General features: G+C 39.2%; 1 protein-coding gene and 1 pseudogene across 2 annotated transcripts in view; both read left to right on the top strand.

The window, feature by feature from the left end:
- Window positions 1-6,281: 6,281 nt before the first annotated feature.
- Window positions 6,282-22,297, top strand: part of DMXL1 (Dmx like 1) — a 153,085-nt gene continuing 137,069 nt past the window's right edge. For both annotated transcript variants that reach the window (XM_045566459.1, XM_045566460.1), the window contains exons 1-2: window positions 6,282-6,539; window positions 22,010-22,135. In XM_045566459.1, the coding sequence (XP_045422415.1) occupies window positions 6,453-6,539; window positions 22,010-22,135 (213 nt within the window). In that variant the 5' untranslated portion in view covers window positions 6,282-6,452. The remainder of the gene's footprint in view (window positions 6,540-22,009; window positions 22,136-22,297) is intronic.
- LOC123648529 lies at window positions 11,315-13,526 on the top strand (annotated as a pseudogene).

Consider the following 22,297-nt stretch of genomic DNA (forward strand, 5'->3'; position numbering starts at 1 on the left):
CTAACTGGCTGAGTATCAGGGAGTTTTTTGGTTGGAGATATTTATTTCACTTTTCTTTCTTTCTTTTTATTTTTAATCCAAATATACTGGATTTTTACTTTATTTTTCCTTTAATTTCAAGTCAGCCTCTTTCTGCAGCAGTGGGCTTCGCTCCAACTTACTCATCAAATCTTTGGTCTCCAACTTTCCTTTCTGCTACTGGGGCCTTCTACTTGTGACTTCTTCCCACATTTCCTGTTTCCACTGAAGCCAGCAGAACCACTCACTCCTCAAGAGAAGGCTCATTAAACAAAACATCTGAAAGGCCCCTGGCAAGTCTCTACTTTCTAATGACAGTCATTATTAGTAGCAAATAATGGAAAACAAACACAGGACAGATGTCTCTCTTGAGTCTTGCTCTGTGCTGGAATACAGGGCAAACAAAAACTCTGCCTGTGTGAAATGCCTACCTTAGTTCAGCTCAATGAATTAATTCTGTACATAGGGTACAAAGGCATTCCCTCCTGTTTGCAATCTAACTACCTGAGGAGAATGCTACATCTTTGTCATAAACCGAAATAGAACACTAGACATTCAGGAGATTTCACAAATGGAGACAACTTTCAAGATAATCCAACAATCTTTCCAGATAAGAAAACTGACACAGCCCAAATGCCTCAGAAAGGGAAGGGAAATATTTTCCTTCCTTTGGCTGGGAAGTAGTACTCTGTATAGTTAGGCCCCCAAATAATCTAAATCTACATGACCACACTGTAAATAGTTCTGCTTTGCATGAAAAAAGACAATGGTACTTCCAAGCTTCTCCTTTGGGTAAAAACTCTTTTAGGTAAAGACTGTGCTAGGAACAATGAAATAGTCAGCACTATTTACTCTCAAAAAACTTTAAATCTAATTGGTACTTGCAATATCCTTAGAGATATTGAGGGGGAAAAAAATGATAAAATGATATGAGAGGAAAAAAAAAAGGGAGGCTTCAAGACTGAGGGAGGCCAGACACAGAGAGATAGCTATTCCCAAGAGACTGGGTAGTGAAGGAAGCCAAAATACTTCACCCCAAAATATGGCTCTGTAGTTTAGTATTTTGAATTAAAGGCCCTTAAAGATCAACAGATGCTGGAAGAGACTTTTCCCCTCTCTACATAAAGACCACACAGACCCTCCACAGAGAACAATTGTTTTTTACTGCCTTTTGCAGAAAAGAAGACTGAAGAAATGTAACCATTACAAAATAATGTCTCTCTCTCAGGCTTATTCAGTTTCCAAAGAGAAGCATTTACAAATTAATCCCTGTTCCCCAACCCATTCATTCTCCCTAGTAATCATATTGCCCCTCAATAGAATTATCTATATTCCTCATCTCCCTCTCTCCTCTGAAAAGAGGCTATGTAAGTATCTGGGTATTTAACCTTTCAACAAAAGCTCGCTTTTATATTAATAATATTACAGTTTAGGGTAGGGCAAGGAAAGGTGAGCTTTCCTTCCATCTTGAAGAAGGGAAGGAGAAAACTGCTTTAAGAAGGTGTTTTTTTTCCTACCAGAGAATCACTGAAGACCCAAATCAGGGAAGCCAACTTAATTTATGGCAGGGGGGTGGGAGGAGTGGTAGGCTCTGATTGTGTAATATTTCCTTAGGATTGAGGGTCTTTGAAGAACACTTAATAGGACTTTGCAGTCTAAGAGATCTGAGTTCAAATCCTTAGGTGGTAATATGACCCAGATCTAATATGACTTTGGGCAAGTTATTCAATCTTGTTGAGTTTAGGTTTCTTAATTTGTAAAACAAAAATATTACCCTTATAGGATTGCTGAGGCTTAAATGTGATACACAAAATACTTATTACAGTGTACAATGAATATTTAGTAAACAGTATCTTCTATAAATAATTGTCTTATAAATGCTTATGGATGGAGAACTCTCCAACTGAGCATATGCGTGTAAGCCACGAGCACTTAGTGGTAATCTTCAAATTTTACAGGTGTTGTAATTAATTTCTCTATAGCAATAATATTATAATATAAATGATGGCTGCAGTCCCAATTAATCGCTCCAGTATCTATTTAATCTATTTAATCTATACTATTCCTGATGAATTTTGTTATGGGCAAGGTTGCTGTTGACAGTAGAGGCAGGTTTCGGGAGCAATCAATGCCTTAGTTGCAGAGAGACCCTCATGTTATTTTTATGAGATAATGAATTCAGAATGCTTGTGTGAAATTCCAACAACACACTCTCCTTGATTCAGCCTTAGTCATGTGATTAAGAACTTCCTGTACTCTTAACTTCCCTCAACTGTTAAGTGTTGGCAATGGGGACTGAAGCCCCTATTGGTGACTCCTGTGGCAGAGACCCTGGGAGGATAGGGACTTAGAGACTGGAAAGTCTAGGGTAGGGGAGGAGGATAATTGCAAGGATTTCAGGAAATCACAGAATGAGGAAGAGGTATGATAACTTCTCAATCTGAGCTAGCTTCCTTTTTCTTTTCAAGGATCTCAGTTTGGCCTATTTGCTTTTCTTTGTACTATCACTACCAATTGACTTCCATAAAAGTCTCCCTCATTTTGAAGACTAGTATTATAGACAGCATAATTTATCTTTGGCCTGCTAGTTGCAGAAATCACTTAGCACTTTGGTCCTTGAAGAGATCTTGCTGCCAATAGTTATGCAAAATATATAGAATTGTATTTTTTTAAAAAGACTTCTTTTTTAGAGCCATGCTTTCTCTTTTATATCTTAGAAACTAAAAGAAAAAAAAACACAAAAACACCTAGCCATGGAGCATTCAAGGACAAAATGATACAATTCAATTACAGTTCAGGGAATAATTAGATTCAATGATTCTGGCCGGGCAGTAATCCTAGCACTTTGTGAGGCTGAGGCGGGAGGATTGCTTGACGCCAGGAGTTTGAGACCAGCCTGAGCAAGAACAACACTACGTCTCTACTAAAAATAGAAAAATTAGGTGGGGTGAGGTGGCTCACGCCTGTAATCCTAGCACTCTGGGAGGCCGAGGCGGGTGGATTGCTTGAGGTCAGGAGTTCGAGACCAGCCTGAGTGAGACCCCGTCTCTACTAAAAATAGAAAGAAATTATCTGGCCAACTAAAAATATATATAGCAAAAAATTAGCTGGGCATGGTGGCGCATGGCTGTAGTCCCAGCTACTTGGGAGGCTGAGGCAGTAGGATTGCTTAAGCCCAGGAGTTTGAGGTTGCTGTGAGCTAGGCTGACACCACGGCACTCACTCTAGCCCGGGCAACAAAGTGACACTCTGTCTCAAAAAAAGAAAAAGAAAAATTAGCCAGGAGTGGTGGTACATGCCCTGTAGTCCCAGCTACTTGGGAGGCTGAGGCAGGAGGATCGCTTGAGCCCAGAAGTTTGAGGTTGCAGTGAGCTATGATCATGCGACTGTACTCTAGCCTGAGCAACAGAGCAAGAACCTGTCTCAAAAAAAAAAAAACCCCAAAACTAAAAAATACTCACACACATAATGAAAACCAAAAAAAGAAGCCCAAAAAACAAACAAACAAAAACGATTCTGGACTTGTTGTGTTAGCAGATGGATTTTTGAGCTTTGGGCAGAAGGGAGATAGAGACTGTGAATAAGTGAGATGGAGGCAGGCAGCACTGCCTTCTAGACCTGTAGGAAGAGGACAGGAAGGAGAGGATGAAGAGAAAACATGTTCAATTTACCTTCACCTCCTCCACCTTCTTACCTTTCTCATCTTCCTCATCTTCTGATGAGGTCAGACTTATGCTAAGGTTGTATAAGAAGTCAGGAATGAATTTAAGATCGGATAGAATCTTATTAAGAGGAACTGTGTGACAATAGGAGATGCTCTATGAGGAACAGCAGCTTGGAGGTAAAGGGATTTTCTATGGTCACCTCTCAGAGACAGTTATTTCAGGGAAACTTTTACATGTATGAAAGTCAGGTCCCATCAATATTCATCCTTGCATTCAACTATTAGTGAGTATCTACCCTGCCATGATAAATGTTGGGGACTCAGGGATAAAACAAATGTACTCAAAGATGCTCATGTAATCATTAACATTAAATGCTTTGCTTATTAAGCTGAGTTGTTATATAGTACAATAATAGTTTTACATAACAAAAACTATTTCATAGATCATAAATCAGTAGAAGATCCTTCCTATAGGTCAGAGGTCAGCAAACCTTTTCTCTAATGACCCAGATAGTAAATATTCTTGGCTTTGCAAGCCATATAGTCTCTGTCAAAACTATTAATACCTAACTGCAGCTGTAGTGTGAAAGCAGCCATAGATAATACAAAAACAACTACACATGGCTGTGTTCTAATAAAATTTTATTTGTGGACATGTGCATTTCATAAATTTTCATGTACCATGAAATTATTCTTCTTCTATTAATCTTTTTCTTTTCTATCTTTTTTTTTTTTTTTTGAGACAGAATCTCACTCTGTTGCCTGGGCTAATTTTTTCTACTCTTAGTAGAGACAGGGTCTCACTCTTGCTGAGGCTGCTCTCAAATAAACTCAAGGGATCCTCCCGCCTTGGCCTCCCAGAGTGCTAGGATTACAAGCATGAGCCACCACACCCAGTCAATCTTTTTCAACTATTTAAAAACATAAAAACCATTCTAAACCAGGTTTGGAAAACCTTAGAAAGACTATGTCAAAAGGTTAGGTTTATTTAGGAATAATAATAGTAATAAAAGCTAACATTTATTGAATGCTTATTATGTGGCAAACATTGTTCTAATTTAATTCTCATAACCATATGAGGAAAGTCTTCTATTATTCCCACTTTATAGAGAAGGAAAGTAAAACACAAAGAAATTAAGTAACCTGTTCAAGTGAGTGGTTATACCAGGATTCAAACTCAGGCAGTCTATCTCAAGAGCTCATACGTATAGGTTGAAGTAATTTAAACAAAAACTAGAGATACACAGAGTTGTAGAAATGACAATGCAAAACAAAATGTTCTTGACAATCAAGTTAAACTTCTTAATTTTACATATGAGGAAAATAAGTCTTAAAAGTTAACAGACTTTTCCAAGGTCACACACAGCTAGTTAATTTGAGAATCAGGAATAGATCTCAGATTTCTGTACTACTAGGTTTCTTAGTTTCTTTTATTCTGCTACATGGCCTGCCCTTCAAAACCAACAACGGGGCAGAAGACACAGTCTGTCCCTCAGAGGCTTACAGTGTGTTAGGGGGAGACATAGAAACAGATGTTTGTCAATTATAATACAAAACCTGTGTCAAAATACACTGAGAGCTGAATCTCACTGCTGGTAGCTGTGACACTGGTCATTCTGGAATTCTTGGGTTGTCAAAACAGACGCTCAAGGTAGGCTTGGTGCGATGTCACTAGTACTATTTCAAAACATATGCTAAGATAAATTTAGTTTTAAGAACTACCACTTTGGTACCTGCCAAATGTTTAAGTCGTTCCAAAATCATCCTAGATATTGGTTTCTCCAGTCGGAAGCGCGCCCGAGTCTGGGAAACCCACCCCCTGCTAACACAGACGCGCCAAGGGTCACTTCTACTTAGCGACACCCGCGGGCGGCCTGGGGAAGCGGTGCACCTTGGGACTTGTAGTCCCGCCAGGACCGAGGGACCCGTGATGCCATTTAGAATGCACTTCTCCCCTTTAAACTTCCCGGCCCAACAGTTAGTAAGCCCTAACCTAAAGTATAACTTCATAAATCTCACCTCGTTCTGGGTTCATGATGCTTCTCCTAGGCCCATGATGTCCAACACTCAAACGGACAGCGTTTTCTTTCACAAGCCTCAAAGATACCGGTCCCTCCTCATTAGGGGGCGGAGCCCTAGGGCCGGAGCTTGGGATTGGCCAGTTTTTGACGCGAGCAGGCGTTTTCACAGCCACTGGCAGATATGTGTACTGTGGTAAAAGAGTGAGTCCTTCACCACGGCACGCCCCTTCGCCGAGGGAAATCTCGCGATATTTCGGCCGAAGCGCCCCAAAGACGCGTAGAGAGCGGCGGAGGACGGCGAGGGTGGCGGGCACCGGAGCCGGGAAGGGACAGGGCAGGCGGCGGGGGGAGACCGCGTGCTGCCTGCGCCACTTGGGCTCAGGCCGGGCCGGCTTCCCGAGGCCCCGAGGAAGTGTGTGGAGAGCGCGGCCCTGCTAGCCCGTGAGTCGGCCCCAGGTCGCGGCCGGTGAGTGGACCCCTGGCTTCACCGGGGCCGGCGCGCGCAGTGACAGGTGCGCGGAGGAGCGCCGCGCTCCGCCCGCCCGCCGGCCCGCCCCCTCCGGGCCTGGCCCGCCGGGCCCTGGACGAGGCGTGGGCCCCAGCCGAGCCACTGGGGCTCTTGGCGCCTGTCGCCGCTGCCGTCGCCGCCGGAGAGCGGCCGCCGCCCCTGAGGAGAGGAGGGAGGGAAGCGGCCGCTGACCCGAGGCATGAGCTGGACGCGGTGTCCGTTGCAGGATTAAGGAGCAGACATGAACCTGCACCAGGTGCTGACTGGGGCCGTGAACCCTGGCGACCACTGCTTCTCCGTGGGCAGCATCGGCGACCAGCGCTTCACGGTGAGTGCGGGAGGCTCCCGTGTCGCCCGTGGCCGTCCGCGCCCTGAGCCAGCCGGACGCGGCCCGGAGTGACGGGAGAGGCCCAAGCGCCTCGCCGCCCCGCGGGGTCCCTGCCGCTGCGGGCCGGCAGCCCCGGCCTTTGGGAACGAAGGAGGCAAAAACATTTCGGTCACAGAGGTGCTGTATGGAGCCTGAACTTAGAGTGTTTTGTGGGATTTTCAAAGTTTTTAGTGTTATTTCCTTGGGCCGGGTTGGTTTGCCAAAGCCATTTGTCTAAAAGCCTTTGTTGAGTAACGAGTTGGGGGCTTTTCATTTCCTCTCCATAGGTCCAAATTGTCAAATTTAGAAATAGTTGGGATTGGTTTCATTTTTTATCCTAAGTTAAGGTCAAGTATCTTTACGTACTTAAAAAGAGTGGGTTCGTAAACCAGTTACTAATTGCTGTCAACTAAAACTGAGTACATATATAATGAAAACAGTGCTTTTCATTTATTTTTTATTTTTTTCGAATTCTTTGAGGTATACCTTTGGAAAGAAAAAGTTTTTCATTAAAAAAATATTTATTGAGTATTTTTCAATAACCTGGTAATTCCAGGTTAAGGTTTACTGAAAGTGACTTTTCATTAGTCTTCCCCTGATACTGGAAGGAAGAGGGCCTCAGACTTCTAGCTACTTACCAGGATAGCAGCATTTTCTCCCTTAACTATAGTTTCTGTAATAATTTCAAACTGTAAGTCAGCATTGCTGCACACGATATCCTTTCTCCGAACACATTTGTAATGCTGATAATTTTTACCACAACTTATGTGGATATCTCTTTAGTTGTGATTAAAAGTAAAACTTAATTTTGTATGTGAAACAAACAGCTTAACAGATGCCTCAGGTTTAGGAGTCTTAAATTTCTAATCTTATTCTATGCGTTTTAACTTTTTTGTAGCCTTCGTCAGTCACGATAAATAATACTCAGCATTTAACATGGTGTAGACATTTAATGCCTGAACTATACTTTTAGAGTTGTGCCAGCAAGCACTTTGTTTTCAAATAGAGGCTGTACCTCCCCAGTAGAGTGACTCAGTGTACACCTTAGTTTGCACTTGACACTAGTACTTCTTGAAATTCTAATTCTAAATGATTGCCTAGCCTGAGTGCTCAGGAGAAGAGTGATCTCTGAGGGTCTCAGTGTCGCTCTTGGTATTTAAATGACGGAAATAAACATCTTCCTTAGGTTTTCCTAGTGAGAGATTACATGATAGTGAAGTTGCATTCTCTGCCATCTCCTAAAGTTATATGAGTGCCTTTTCCAATGTTAATTCTAAGAACTTTTTCTAAGAAGTTTTCAGAAACTGTGTAAGCAGTGGTATGAACTTCAAAACATGCACGATATGATGGCCTGTTTATACACCTGGATGCATCCCTCTATAAAACCTTGGCAAATGCCTCCATATTACTTTTAAGGAGAGGTCAGTTAACGTGCCAAGGATTATATGGTCATCCTATACCATCATGTAGCTTGTTCTCAGTTCTGTTCAATTTTAAAGTTCATTTCCATAGAGCAGGCTTTAATCATCTCCCAACAAACCTACTACACATTTCTACCAGAAGCATTCCAGTAAATAAACTAAAAATAATATTTTTTTGGTTTTGTATATAAGAGATCCCAGCTCTCTTTAACTTTGGTGGAATTTAAAGGTTAACAGTCATGATTTTCCTTTGCAGCCAATCATCCTGGCTCTTGAACATTAAACCCATAGTTTTGTTACAAATTAAGTTTCCTGGACACTTACATACACCTTAAATTTCTCTCTCTTAAAATTGCCCTGTTTTCTTCTCTCATGTTAAAAAGCAGAATCTATTGTTTACTTCGTGAGGTTTTTTTTAACCTCTTTTGATTTTGACTTCTCTTTTCTTTGATAGGAAGATTCTAAACATTAGTGGTAGATGGTATGTAAAGATTAAAAAATTCCTTTCAAATTTGTTTTTCTTGAGATAGGGACATGAGATCTTCCTCTCCCAGTCCCCTTTCAAAAATTCTTTTATACTTTCTGATACTTTATGCCTTCTCTTAGGACAGTCCTGTGTTTATAATTCCTCCCTTTGTATGTTTGCAGATAACTTAACCTGTTCTTGCTTTGAAAGATTATAAGATAGGAGATCCTGTTTTCTGAGTAAAGTCTGACAGGTTTTAAATTGAACTGAAATTAAATGCCAGTTCTCATGTTTTCTAGATTTTAAAATACACAATTACTAATACAGATTAATATATCTATGTGTTTAGATACTTTTTTATTACTTAAACTGGCATCAAACTATTTTGACTTTGTTCTTAGTAAGAAAGCTTTCAGTAGGCAGTGACCACGTGTCCCATACACATAATGCACTTTAATTTGTTTTTTGCTCATCTGTAAAATGGGACTAAAGTAGTACCTACTCATAGGGTTGTTACAAGAAAAAATGCCAACCTCTAAGTTCATAGCTTAGTACATGTAAAAATAAAAATGTCCACTATTATAAAATTAAGGTTATATTCATACTAATGCCTGGTACTAGAAAGTGCATGGTAAATACTGGTTGAATTGATGAATAATGGATATGGAAGCTTTACTGTAATATAATTAATAATAGCTGTGTTTTAAAGTAACTTTAATAATTTAAATTTGAGTTCAAATAAAATATTTCTATTAAAATTTCTTTTTCAAAATCAGTTGTTATGCATTTTATCATAACATAAAGTGAACAACTAAGGGAAACTTCAGGGATACTGACCAAAAATTCTTTATTTTTTCCTTATTTACTAGAATGCTTCTTCCTTTTTTCCTTGTTAATTTCCTACTGATTTTAAAGTTAAAGTATGTAAGAGATCTGTTCTTAATCTTTTGACGACTTTTGCTTTTAGAATAAAAAATATTATGTTTGGCCGGGCGCGGTGGCTCACACCTGTAATCCTAGCACTGTGGGAGGCCCAGGAGGGTGGATTGCTCGAGGTCAGGAGTTCAAGACCAACCTCAGCAAGAGCAAGACCCCGTCTCTAGAAATAGAAAGAAATTATCTGGCCAACTAAAATATATATATAGAAAAAAATTAACTGGGCATGGTGGCGCATGCCTGTAGTCCCAACTACTGGGGAGGCTGAGGCAGTAGGATCGCTTAAGCCCAGGAGTTTGAGGTTGCTGTGAGCTAGGCTGACACCACGGCACTCACTCTAGCCCGGGCCACACAGCGAGACTCTGTCTCAAAAAAATATATATATATTATGTTTATTAAAGACAATAAGTTAAAAAGAGGCATGGTTAATTAGAATCTAGATTTCTAGCTTCTGTGTGCATACTAATGACATACTATAGGGTAGGTTTTTTTCCTTTTCATTTTGTGATTTATTCTTAGTGTTCAAACTGTGTTTTGAATGAAATGGAAAGGGGGAAAATTTCCAAGAGATAGTAAGATTGTGCTGATATTTAGGACTTCCTGTCTCTGATTTGGAGTTTAAACACCTTAGCTATGGGAGGGAAAGCAAATATGTTGTAGCTCCAGGCTCCCTTTAGTATTAAACAATTCATTGTTTCCAGGTAAGGAGACCCAAATTAGAAGTCAAAAGACTGCAGCTATGTGGGTGTTGGTAGAGAAATGGGGGCAGCATGAGCATTCTCCTTCCTCAACTGTTTGTGATACTATGTGCATCCTTTAGTTCAGCTCTGTTTTGTTCACTTTAAGAATTCCTGTTTTTTTGTTGTTTTGTTTTTTTAAGAAACAGGGTCTCACTCTGTTGCCCAGACTGGAGTGCAATAGTGTGATTGTAGCTCACTGCAGCCTTGAACTCCTGGGGTCAAGCAATCCTCCTGCCTCAGCCTCCCAAGTAGCTGGGACTACAGGCACATGCCACCATGCCTGGCTAATTTTTATTCTTTTTTGTAGAGACAAGGTTTCACTGTCTTGCCCAGGTTGGTCTTGAACTCCTGACCTCAAGTGAGCCTACTGTGTCAGCCTCCCAAAGTGCTAGGATTATAGGTGTGAGCTGCCCCACCCAGCCAAGGATACCTTTATTGGTGACAGTGTATGATTGCTATATCGGGAGGATGGGAAGAATTTTTTTTTTTTTTTGGAAGGGATCATGTGAGTCTTTGTGGGTATGGAAAGTGCAGAAGGAGAAGTTGGCTACTATTCACATCTGGAGAAAGAGAAAGATGTTTGTGGTGCTTATAATGCTATTACAAGTACTGATTTGGACTTCTTTTAAAAATATTGACCTATTTTAAAATACAATGTTTTGTAGTATTCAAGTACCGTTAAGATACTAGTTCTCTATATTATGTTTTTTAAAAAAGAGAATAAGCATTACTTACAACATACCAAACCTAAGTCATTTAACTAGGACATATACCAGAAAGAAATTCTTTGGGTTATTTACCTGGTATAGTTGGTTAAACAAGAAAGTCAGTGAAAGGAAATCTAAATGTCTTTTTTTTTGGAGACTCTGTTGCCTGGGCTAGAGTGCAATGGCATTATCATAGCTCCCTGCAAGCTAAACTCCTGGGCTCAAGTGATGCCCCTACCTCAGTCCCCAAGTAGCTGGGACCACAGGTGTGTGCCACCATGCCCTGCTAATTTTATTTTTTGTAGAGACAGAGACTCTATATGTTGCTCAGGCTGGTCTCCAACTCTTGGTCTCAAGTGATCCTCTCACCTTAGCCTCCCAAAGTGCTAGGATTACAAGAGTAAGCCACAATGCCTGGCCTAGAAATCTAATTGTCTTATAGGAATCACAGGGTTGAGTTCTAGTACTAAGACATGACCTTTCTGGGTGTGAATGGGTCCACCTATAGCCCCAGTTACACTAGGTGCTTATGAATGCAGTTCAGTTAACTTCCCCGAACCACCCTATCTTGATCAGATTATTTGTCCAGATGAAGAGGGCATTGAAGGAGCCATTTTTTTGTGGAGTATCATCTCAAAAGTTAGGATTGAAGCCTGCATGTGGGGTATTGGTACAGCAATCAGAGAGCTGCCACTGTATTTTATGGCCAGAGCCGCTCGGTGCTGAATCAGATAATGAAGAGTATCAAGAATTTGAAGAGATGCTGGAATATGCAGAGACTGCACAAATTCCAAATCCTCTTTTTGATCTGGCTGGAATAACATGTGGACACTTTCTGCTATTTTTTTGGACCTTCTTTGGTGCCACCCTGATTGGAAAAGCAATAATTAAAATGCATATCCAGAAAATTGTTGTTATAATAACATTCAGCAAGCACATAGTGGAGCAGTTGGTGGCTTTTGTTGGTGCTGTCCCCGCCATAGGTCCATCTCTGCAGAAGCCATTCCAGGAATACCTGGAGGCTTAGGGGCAAAAGCCTCACCACAAAAGCGAAATGGGCACACCCCAGAGAAAAAACTGGTTATCTTGGATGTTTGAAAAGTTGGTCGTTGTGATGGTGTGTTACTTCATCCTTCTATCATTAACTCCATGGCACAAAGTTATGCCAAAGGAATCCAGCAGCATTTGAACTCAGAGGAGAAAACTAAATATGCAGAGAAAGTTTTTTTTTTGAGACAGAGTCTTGCTCAGTTACCCAGGCTGGAGTGCCATGGCGTCAGCCTAGCTCCAAGCAACCTCAAACTCCTAGGCTCACTTGATTCTACTGACTCAACCTCCTGAGTAGCTGGGATTACAGGTGAGTGCCACCATGCCCAGCTAATTTTTCTATTTTAGTAGCAACTGGGAGTCTCACTCTTGCTCAGGCTAGTCTTGAACTCCTGAGCTCAAGCAATCTTCCCACCTTGGCCTCCCAGAGTGCTAGGATTACAGGCGTGAGCCACTGCACCCACCAAGAGAAAGTTTTTAACTACGGAAATTAGAATGGATGCGTTCTGCCTTAAATTAGGAGAACTCCAAACCAGGAAGGAAAATTCTCTTTTCCAACCTGTATCAATTTTAAAAACTTTTTTCCTGAAAGCAGTTTAGTCCATATTTTGCACTGACATACTTTGTGTGGTAAGGTAAGGTATCCACCCTGAATTCAATCCCCATTGTATTGTATTAGGGTGGAATGTTATGTTCAGCAGCAAACTTAACAGAAACTGGCCTTTTATTTGTTAGTTCTCAAAAGGCCCACATGGTGCAATTAGAGAATTCCTACCACACACAAAAAAGTTCCGAAGTATGTTAAATATGTCAATCTTCTTAGGCTTGTCACAAATGATTGCTTTGTTTTTCTGAGTCATCAAAATGTATATAAATTATCTAGATTGGCTAACAGTCTTGAATGTCTATCATTGTACAATTTCATATGCTGTCCTACCCAACCCTTCCTTTCCCACCCTCAAAAAAGGCCATTTTATGATGCATTGCATACCCTCTGGGGAAACTGATCTTTAGATTTTGAGACAGTATAAGGAAAATCTAGTTGTTATCATAAATGGGCGGACATTGTTTTTTATTCTGTGTACTTAGAATGAAGTCATGAAAAAACTTTATAAAGACATCTTTAGGCCGGGCGTGGTGGCTCATGCCTGTAATCCTAGCACTCTGGGAGGCCCAGGAGGGTGGATCATTTGAGCTCAGGAATTCGAGACCAGCCTGAGCAAGAGCGAGACCCCATCTCTACTAAAAAATAGAAAGAAATTATATGGACAACTAAATATATATGTATATAATTAGCGAAGCATGGTGGTGCATGCCTGTAGTCCCAGCTACTCGGGAGGCTGAGGCAGTAGGATTGCTTGAGCCCAGGAGTTTGAGGTTGCTGTGAGCTAGGCTGATGCCATGGTACTCTAGCCCTGGCAACAGAATGAAACTATGTCTCAAAAAAAAAGGAAAAGAAATAAATCACAGTGTTTCCAAATTTGAATATCAACTGTTACAGCCTTGGATATTTTTTGAACCTTAGAATATTTGAGAAGATTCTCTGACAAAATTTAAAGTTAAAAATCATGTTTTGATTATATGCTTGGTAGCACACCTGCGTCTCCGTTCTTCCTGTGCATCCCGTGTAGTCTCAAAGTTAGTTAACCTTGTGTGTGCCTAATACAGAGTTTTTAATCTGTCAATTTAATTTTTATCTATTAGTAGTAGATTGTTCTGATTACAGATCTTTTGACAGAAACAGCTGCTGTACCAATTGTATTATGTGTGCATCACTTGACAGTTTATTTGATAAGCCAGTGCTGTTCTTATTTTGATAACCTTCTACATTATAGTCAGGATACTTTTTTTTTTTTTTTTTTGGAGACAGGTTCTCACTGTGTCACCCAGGCTGGAGTGCAGTGTGTATGATCATAGCTCACCGCAGCCTCAAACTCCTGGGTTCAAGAAATCCTCTTGCTTCAGCCTCTCAGGTAGCTGGGATTACAGGTGTGCTCCACCATGCCAGGCTAATTTTTCAAAAAATTTTTTTCGTAGAGATGGGGTCTCGCTCTGTTGCCTAGACTGGTCTTGAACTCCTGGACTCAAGTGATCCCTCTGCCTGGGCCTCCCAAAAGTGCTGGGATTACAGGGGTGAGCTACTGTGCCTGGCCAATCAGGGCACTTTGAGATAAATTTTGTGAGTAATTTATTTTAGAAAAATCTATAAAATTAGTTTTAAATTTTGATTTAGAAGTATTATATATTATATTACATCTTAGGGGTTTTTTTTTATTTTTATTTTTTTTTAATTTTTTTATTTTTTGAGACAGAGTCTCACTCTGTTGCCTGGACTAGAGTGCCGTGGCATCAGCCTAGCTCACTGCAACCTCAAACTCCTGGGCTCAAGCGATCCTTCTGTTTCAGCCTCCCGAGTAGTTGGGACTATAGGCATGTGCCACCATGCCCGGCTAATTTTTTCTCTGTATATTTTTAGTTGTCCTTCTAATTTTTTTCTATGTTTAGTAGAGACAGAGTCTTGCTCTTCCTCAGGCTGGTCTCAAACTCCTAACCTCGAGAGATCTTCCTGCCTCAGCCTCCCAGAGTTCTAGGATTACAGGTGTGAGCCACCACGCCCAGCCGACATCTTAGGTTTTTATTTAAAACATATAGATAGATTATTTTTATTTAGGAATTTAGTATTAGATGGATTATTTCAAAATTATCCACAGCCCATTTTATCTTATTTTATTTATTTATTAAGAGATTTTTTTTTTTAGAGACAAAGTTTTGCTGTGTTGCCCAGGCCGCCTTCAAACTCATGGGCTCAAGCAATCCTCTTGCATCGGCCTCCTTAGTATCTGAGATTACAGGCATGCACCACCATGCCCAGCTACACAGTCTGTTTTAAGTTAAAGGCTATTTTCCTTGTTTTATTGGTGCACTTCTATGCTTATCACCCCATCAAGTGGTGTAAGCTGTAGAGGTTGAATTAATTTTAATAATCTATTAGAAATATTTATAAGGGACCAAGTGACTTTTAGATGATACCCAGTTAGTATTTAACCATATGCATCTATCCCTTTATTAGCATAGACTTAATATAAATTTATAGACTCCAAAATACAAAAGGAAAGAAAAACCTGACACTATTCTCAGTTTTATTTTCACAAATTTTATAGAATTAGGGAAAACGTGAAAGTTGGAGATTTAATATGCCTTTTTTTTTTTTTTTAAGAAAGATACCCACTTATTTTGGGCCTAGAACTTGAATTACTTTTCCAGCAGTTGACTCCTCTGTTCTTCTTAACACAAATTTGTGTGAGATATTTATATCAAGGAGTTTGTATTATGTCTGTGTTGCGGAATGAAGATAGCTATATAGAAGTTAGACCTTGAATCTTGGCTTCATTAGCAGTTGTTTAGCATAGTTATTACACATTTTAATTTTATAATGTAGATAATTTGACATGAGTTCATTTAGGAATACTTTGTTGCCAATATCCTTTAACTCTCTTGACCCTTTCTCTTTACACTAGTCTGACCAAATCCCACACACTTGATCAGTTCCATGTTCTTTTTTGTTCCTGCATTACTGACTCTTGAGTACTACTAGACAATGTATTATAAATAAAATCATGTGGAAAATAAAGTCATGTTTGCCAACTTAAGATGGGACCTCAAAGCTCCCCAGGAATCCTTCCACCCATCTGCTCATTATTCCTTTCTCTCATCTTCTGAAACCTACCACCTCAAAATTCTCCAACTCATAAACTTGCCTCCTGGAATCCATCAGATGATAACTCCCTCATTTTCAACTACAAGCTGAAAAATCCGCTTATATCTGCATCCATTTTCTCCTTCTCTCCTCCTGGTGCAGTAAAAATAGGTGTACCCCTATTTCTCCAGGATTAATCCCTCTTCCTTTTTTCTGGATCTTATCTCTTCAGGCTGTTTCTGGAACCTCAGCCCTTCAGTTATTTTCACTTTTTTCCCCCCAGAAGTTCTAAGACATGCTTAGAAATCTCATCTCAAAACAACAAACCAGAAAACCCTTCTTTGACACAGCATCCCACTTTATCTCATACTTCACAGCTATCGTCCTTGAGTTGCCTGTATTTGTTGGTACTTTTGTGTCCTGCTCACTTCTTGACTCACTATGCTTTGACTGCTTTTGTCACCTTAGTTACCAAACAACCACATTGATGCTAACTTGAATCAGTAGGTTGACTCCCCTTCCCTGCCCCCCACCATTACTCATTTTCAATGTTCTTTGCAAGATATCTTTCATGTCTATCCCTTAAATATTGGCAACAATCAGGCCTATCAGGCCTTGGTCCTCTTCTTGTTTCATTCTTCGTGTATTTTCTGGGTGTATTGTCCCTGTCTTGAGCTTCAATCTCATAAATTTAAATATCTCTTGTATTGTTCTACTTGAAGGTGCCACAAATACTCAAATGTAACTTGTTCTACTCTCAGTCAGCTCCCCTACCTTGGTGTACCCTCCAGCCCCCATCCAGTTTGTTCTGTCTGTTCTCCTGTATGCATTATCTCTGTGAGTGATTCCATCATCCAGCTATTTTTCTAAGCCAGAGGCTTGGAGGTATCCTTAACTCCTCTTCCTCCCTGATTACTTTTGTATAATTAGTCAGCCCTGTGGATTCTACCTCCTAAATAATTTTTCAGATATTTTCACTTGTCTTTATCTCTACTGCAGTTACCCTGTTGAAATAGCCCTTTAGCTTGTGTCTCTGTAGTTAATCATGCTTATCTCCAATTTAAACACCTACTTACCCAAGAACTCTGATGGAGATGTACAAAGAGATTAATGTTGTTTATATATGTGTGAACATAACATCCATTCTGCCAGCCCATGAATCAAGGGATAATTTTGACTTTCAAATCTTATTATTTAAGAAATACATTTTGAAAGGCTATAGCTGCCATAGGTAGTGATTCTGCTGATGGATCTGGGCAAAGTAAATGAAAACCTTCTGGAAAGGATTCAGCATTCTAGATGCCATTAAAAGCATCTGTGATTCATGGGGAGGAGGTCAAAATATCAACATTAACAAGAGTTTGGAAAAAGTTGATTCCAGCCCTTATGGGTGACTTTGAGGGAGGGGTTCAAGACTTCAGTGGAGAAAGTAACTACATATGTGGTAGAAATAGCAAGAGAACTAGAATTAGAAGTGGTGCCTGAAGATGGAGCTGACTTGCTTCAAACTCATGGCAAAACTTGAATGGATGAGCAAAGAAAGTGGTTTCTTGAGATGGAATTTACTCCTGGTGAAGATGTTGTGAGCATTTTTTTTTTGGAGAGAGGGTCTCGTTCTGTCACCTAGGCTAGAGTGCAGTGGCATCATCATAGCTCACTGCAACCTCAAACTCCCGGGCTCAAGTGATCCTCCTGCCTCTGCCTCCCGAGTAGAGCATTGTTGACATGTCAAATGGTTTAGAATATTCCTTATACTTGATAAAGCAGTGGTAGGATTTGAGAAGACTGATTTAAATTTTGAAAGAAGTTATACTGTGGGTAAAATGATGCTGCAGAGAAATCTTTCATGAGAGGAAGAGCCCATAGATGTAAGAAACTTCACTGTTGTCTTATTTTAAGAAATTATCAAAGCCACCCTAGCCTTCAGCAGCCACTACCCTGATCAAATAGCAGCCATCAACATTGAGGCAAGACCCTCCACCAACAAAAAGATACAACTTGCTGAAGGCTCAAATGATTCTTATCATTTTTTAGCAGTAATTTGTTTTCTTTTTTTCATATTAGAGGCAGCATCTCACACCATTACCCATGCTGGAGTGCAGTGACATGATCATAGCTCACTGGGACTATAGCTCCTGAGTAGCTAGGACTACAGGTGCATGCTGCCATGCCTATGTAATTTTTTTTTTTATTTTTTGTAGAAACAGGGTCTTGCTATGTTGGCCAGGCTGGTCTCAAACTTAAGGCCTCAAGCAATCCTTCCAGGTCTTGGCTTCCCAAAGTGCTTGGATTACAGACAGGAGCCACTGTGCCTAGCCTAAAAATTCCTTTTTTGGATGTAAAGTAAAGCAACCAGAACTCCCATAATTGCTGATAGAAAGGCATTTTTAAATATGGGAAGCAATTAAAGAAAATTGTTAAATTCATACTAATGTATGTTTACATAAGGCTTTATATGGCAGCATAGCAGAGGGAGTAAAAGCATGATTTTTGGCATTAGATATAACTTGATTTCAGTCTCTGTTGTGCCTCATACTAACGCTGAGACATTGAGCCAATTGCTCTATATCTAAGCTAATACCTCATAGGATTTGTTGTGAGGATTAAACGGGATACCAGTGAAAAGCACTTAGCATTGCCCTACAGCATAATGCTACAGAAAAAAATAGGTTCAGAAGACTAATCAGTGAAAGGTAGAAGAAAGCACAAGAAAGTGACAACATTTTTAAAAAACTTTTTGGATATAATTATTTAGGTGCTAGATGTTTTTATTACATGGAAAATAAATAGTTAATATAGTTATAATTGAAATAGTTTCCTATTTATGAAAAGTTATAAAAATTGTACAAGGAACATCCATGTTCTCTTTATCAAGATTTGCCTTTTGTTAATAATTTATCCCTGTTTTCATTATCATTTGTGTATACTATATGTGTGTCTACATATTTTTTTTTCTCAACTGTTTGAAAATAAGTTACATATGCCATGTTTCCTTATCCTTTTTTTGAGACAGAATCTAGCTCTGTCACCCTGGCTAGAGTGCAGTGGTGCCATCATAGCTCACTACAACCTCAAACTCCTGGGCTCAAGTGATCCTCCTGCCTCAGCCCCCGGAGTAGCTGGGACTACAAGCACACGACTCCTGACTAATTTTTCTTTTTTTAGTAGAAACGGGGTCTTGCTCTTTCTCAGGCTGGTCTTGAACTCCTGAGCTCAAGCGATCCTCCTGCCTCAGCCTCCCAGGGTGCTAAGATTACAGGCATGAGCCACCGTGCACCTGGCCTCTGTTTCTTTTTGTAATGATACACATATATATGTATGTCTTCTTATTTTCCATGTTCCCTACACAAAATGCCAAATATGCCCAAAAGAATCTTTGCTTTTTTTTCACTTAATAATTTCACCTAGAAATCACTTCCATGTCATTTGATCGATATCCTTCTCGTTCTTTTTACAGCTGTATCCCTTGTGGTTATGTATCATAGTTTTTCAACCAATATTCTTAGCAGGATTTTTAAGGAAACATTGACAAATTCTTAAAAATGATTAAGAAATGAAACAAAATACAAATATGGTTTATCATTAGTATATCCTATATTTAATTATATAATCAAATAAACTGTAAAGTTTTAAAGTTTTTACTCAAGAAAATGAGAAGACCTTTATTATAAGCCTCCAGCATAGTATCAACTCATGATGTGTAGCGTTGGTTATATTCTTTTTATTTAATTTTAATTTTTGGGTGCCATCTAACAGTTTATTGCCATCCATTAGTTATTAATATAATAGAGAAGAAAGTGAAGTATGAATGAGGAAAGATATATATTCATCCTCAGTCTTTTATATTCCACATGAAGGTTAGTAATTTGATTTAAAATTTACCAAAACTAGAGCAACAGCTTTGCAACTTCTAGTACCGTCACTGAGAAAAAGTCAAATGACAGTAGTATGATGCAGCAGCAGCAAAAGAATAAGGGTAATTCAGAATTGGATAAGTATTTGAATGATGGAGTGTTAATTGTGTTACAAGGGTTTTTTTGTTGTTTTCTTTTGAGACAAAATCTCACTTTGTTGACGTGAGGCAGTGGCATGATCATAGCTCACTGCAACCTCAAACTCCTGGGGCTCAAGTGATCCTCTTGCCTCAGCCTCCCCCTAGTAGCTGGGACTACTACAGGCACATACCACCAGCCCAGCTAATTTTTAGTAGAGACAGGGGTCTCGCTGTTGCTAAGGCTGGTCTTAAACTCCTGAGCTCAGATGATCCCCTTGCTTCTTCCCCTCAGAGTGCTAGGATTACAGAGGTGAGCCATGGCATCTGGCCTGTGTTATAAGTTACTATCTTCTCTAGTAATGTGTGTTCAATTCTGGGATAACTTTGCATTTCTCAACTCTGCCAATGTAATTCTTGTATTAAACATTAATTTGTGAAGTACTTCAGGATTAATAAAGACTGGATGTGGGAAAAATTTAGAGTCATGTTTGATGAAAATATTTGCAACCTAGTATCTGAAATTAGGTAAATAATTTCAGGTATAATGAAAGAAAGGTGAAGCTATGAGTTTTTTATTCCTATTAATGGAAACTGGAAATTTTGTTTAAACAGTATATCTAAATTGTAAACATGTAAAATTTAACATCATATTTTTGGAAACAGTGACAGTATTTTATCAAAAATTAATATCAAGAAAAATCAGTTTCTAAGACATTTGTGTATTATTAAAGACAACTTCTCTTAAATTTGTCTGTGGAATTTATTCTTGCTAATGGACTTGTGACAAGTCTTATGATCCCATCATGGCTATTTATACAGGGGAGCAGACCATCATGCAATTTTTTTGTTTGTTTGAGTCAATTTTTTCCACTATGTGATACTAGTGGAACCATACTTGATGATTCCTAATTTCTTATAGGAATAATTCCAGGGAAGCCTGTTTAACTAGGGAAGACCCTGGTGGTACCAGGGAAATAGCACTAGAAGAAGAATCAAGAGACCAGGGTTTTAAAACCCACTGTGCTTTTTTTTTTTTTTTTTTTTTTTTTTCAGATGAGGTTTCATTATGTTGCCCAGGCTAGATTCAAACTCCTGTGCTCAAACAATACTCCTCTTACCCTCTGGAGTAGATGGGATTATAGGCACACACCACCATGGCCAGCAATCTTTTCTAATATTTTTGATAACTTTGGATTTGGTAGGAAATAAGGTGACAAAGTATATGAAGTATAATTTTTAAAATATGTGTGTACACACCTATGCAAAAGTGATGAGAAAGAATTGCTAAAACTTTTTGAACCTGTGATGGAAAACAATTTGTGGTGGATGTTTTATTGTTAACATGTAATACTGTGTGCTGGCCTATAATATGTGAATCTTAGGAGGCCAGCTGTGTACTCTGTAATGGAAGAGACCCCTGTGATCAGATGAAGAAAGGAGTAGGGAAAATGACACAAAAAGAGAATTCTAGTTGGAATTCTTCAAAAAGAGGTATAAAATGCTTGCCCTCAAGCCTTGGACCATGTGCTCTTATATTTGTTTGGTTATGGTAGCTGTTTTTGTGATATTAAATACTTCATTTATTCTATAGGTATTTATAAATTACTAGCTGTGAGCCATTCTGTTAGAATTGAGGACTAGAGCAGAGAACAAGATAAATTTGAACCCTACTTTTTTGGGATTTAACTTACAGTAATGGAAATGGACAACAAACAAGACATTTACAAATTATGATATGCTATGAAGAAAATGAACAGTAATGTGATGATGTGATGGAAAGTAATGGGAGACAAAATGGTTAGGAAATGAGACTTGAATGTTGAAAAGAAGCTAGCTAGACAAAGACCAAGCAAACAAAAGGCAGATAAAACACCTTGATATGAGAAAGGGAACAGAAAAAAGAGCAGTATAGGGACAGGAGCCAAATGAGAGAAGGAAAGCATAGCGTGGAATGTGTTTGTAAAAGGACAATCATTTAGGTTATTGACCATGGTAAGGAGTTGAGATTTTATTCCAAGTGCAGTGGGAAACCTTTGAAGAGATTTAAGCAGGGAAAATTACTTGGTGCAATAAACATTTTTAAAAGAAGATCACTTTTGTCTGTTTGTGGAAATGATTTGGAGGCAAGAATGGAAACAAACTATTAACAGTAGTGTAGAAGAGTGATGGAGGTGAGATAGACAAAGGCAATATCATTCAGTGGCGATGAAAGAAGTGGACAGAGTTAATAGATGTTTTTGCAGATAGGACTGACAATTTGCTGAAAGGAGGTAAGAAAACTATGAGAGGTAAGAGAAATAGTTCCAAATTTAGATTTCTTTAAAGAAAAGAACATTTAAAACTGGTGTATTTAAAACATTTAATGCTAGCGTTCAACATGATAAATATTTTCTTGACACTTTCATCATTTTTATTGTATTTAGGCTTATGCATCTGGATGTGACATTGTAATACTGGGAAGTGATTTCGAAAGATTACAGATAATCCCAGGAGCTAAACATGGAAATATTCAAGTCGGATGTGTAGACTGTTCAATGCAACAAGGCAAGGTTTGTAATCTTGTGGTAATATGTGAATTTGTTTTGAATATGGTTTTTGTCAGTATAATTTCTGAAATATGTATTTCCTATTGAAATAGAGACTTGTTTCAAGAACAATGTAGTTATAATTTTTTTTTTTGGCTCTCTAGGATACATTTTAGAAAGTGTCAG

The sequence above is a fragment of the Lemur catta genome, chromosome 12 (assembly GCF_020740605.2).
Source record: "Lemur catta isolate mLemCat1 chromosome 12, mLemCat1.pri, whole genome shotgun sequence".
NCBI lineage: Eukaryota > Metazoa > Chordata > Mammalia > Primates > Lemuridae > Lemur > Lemur catta.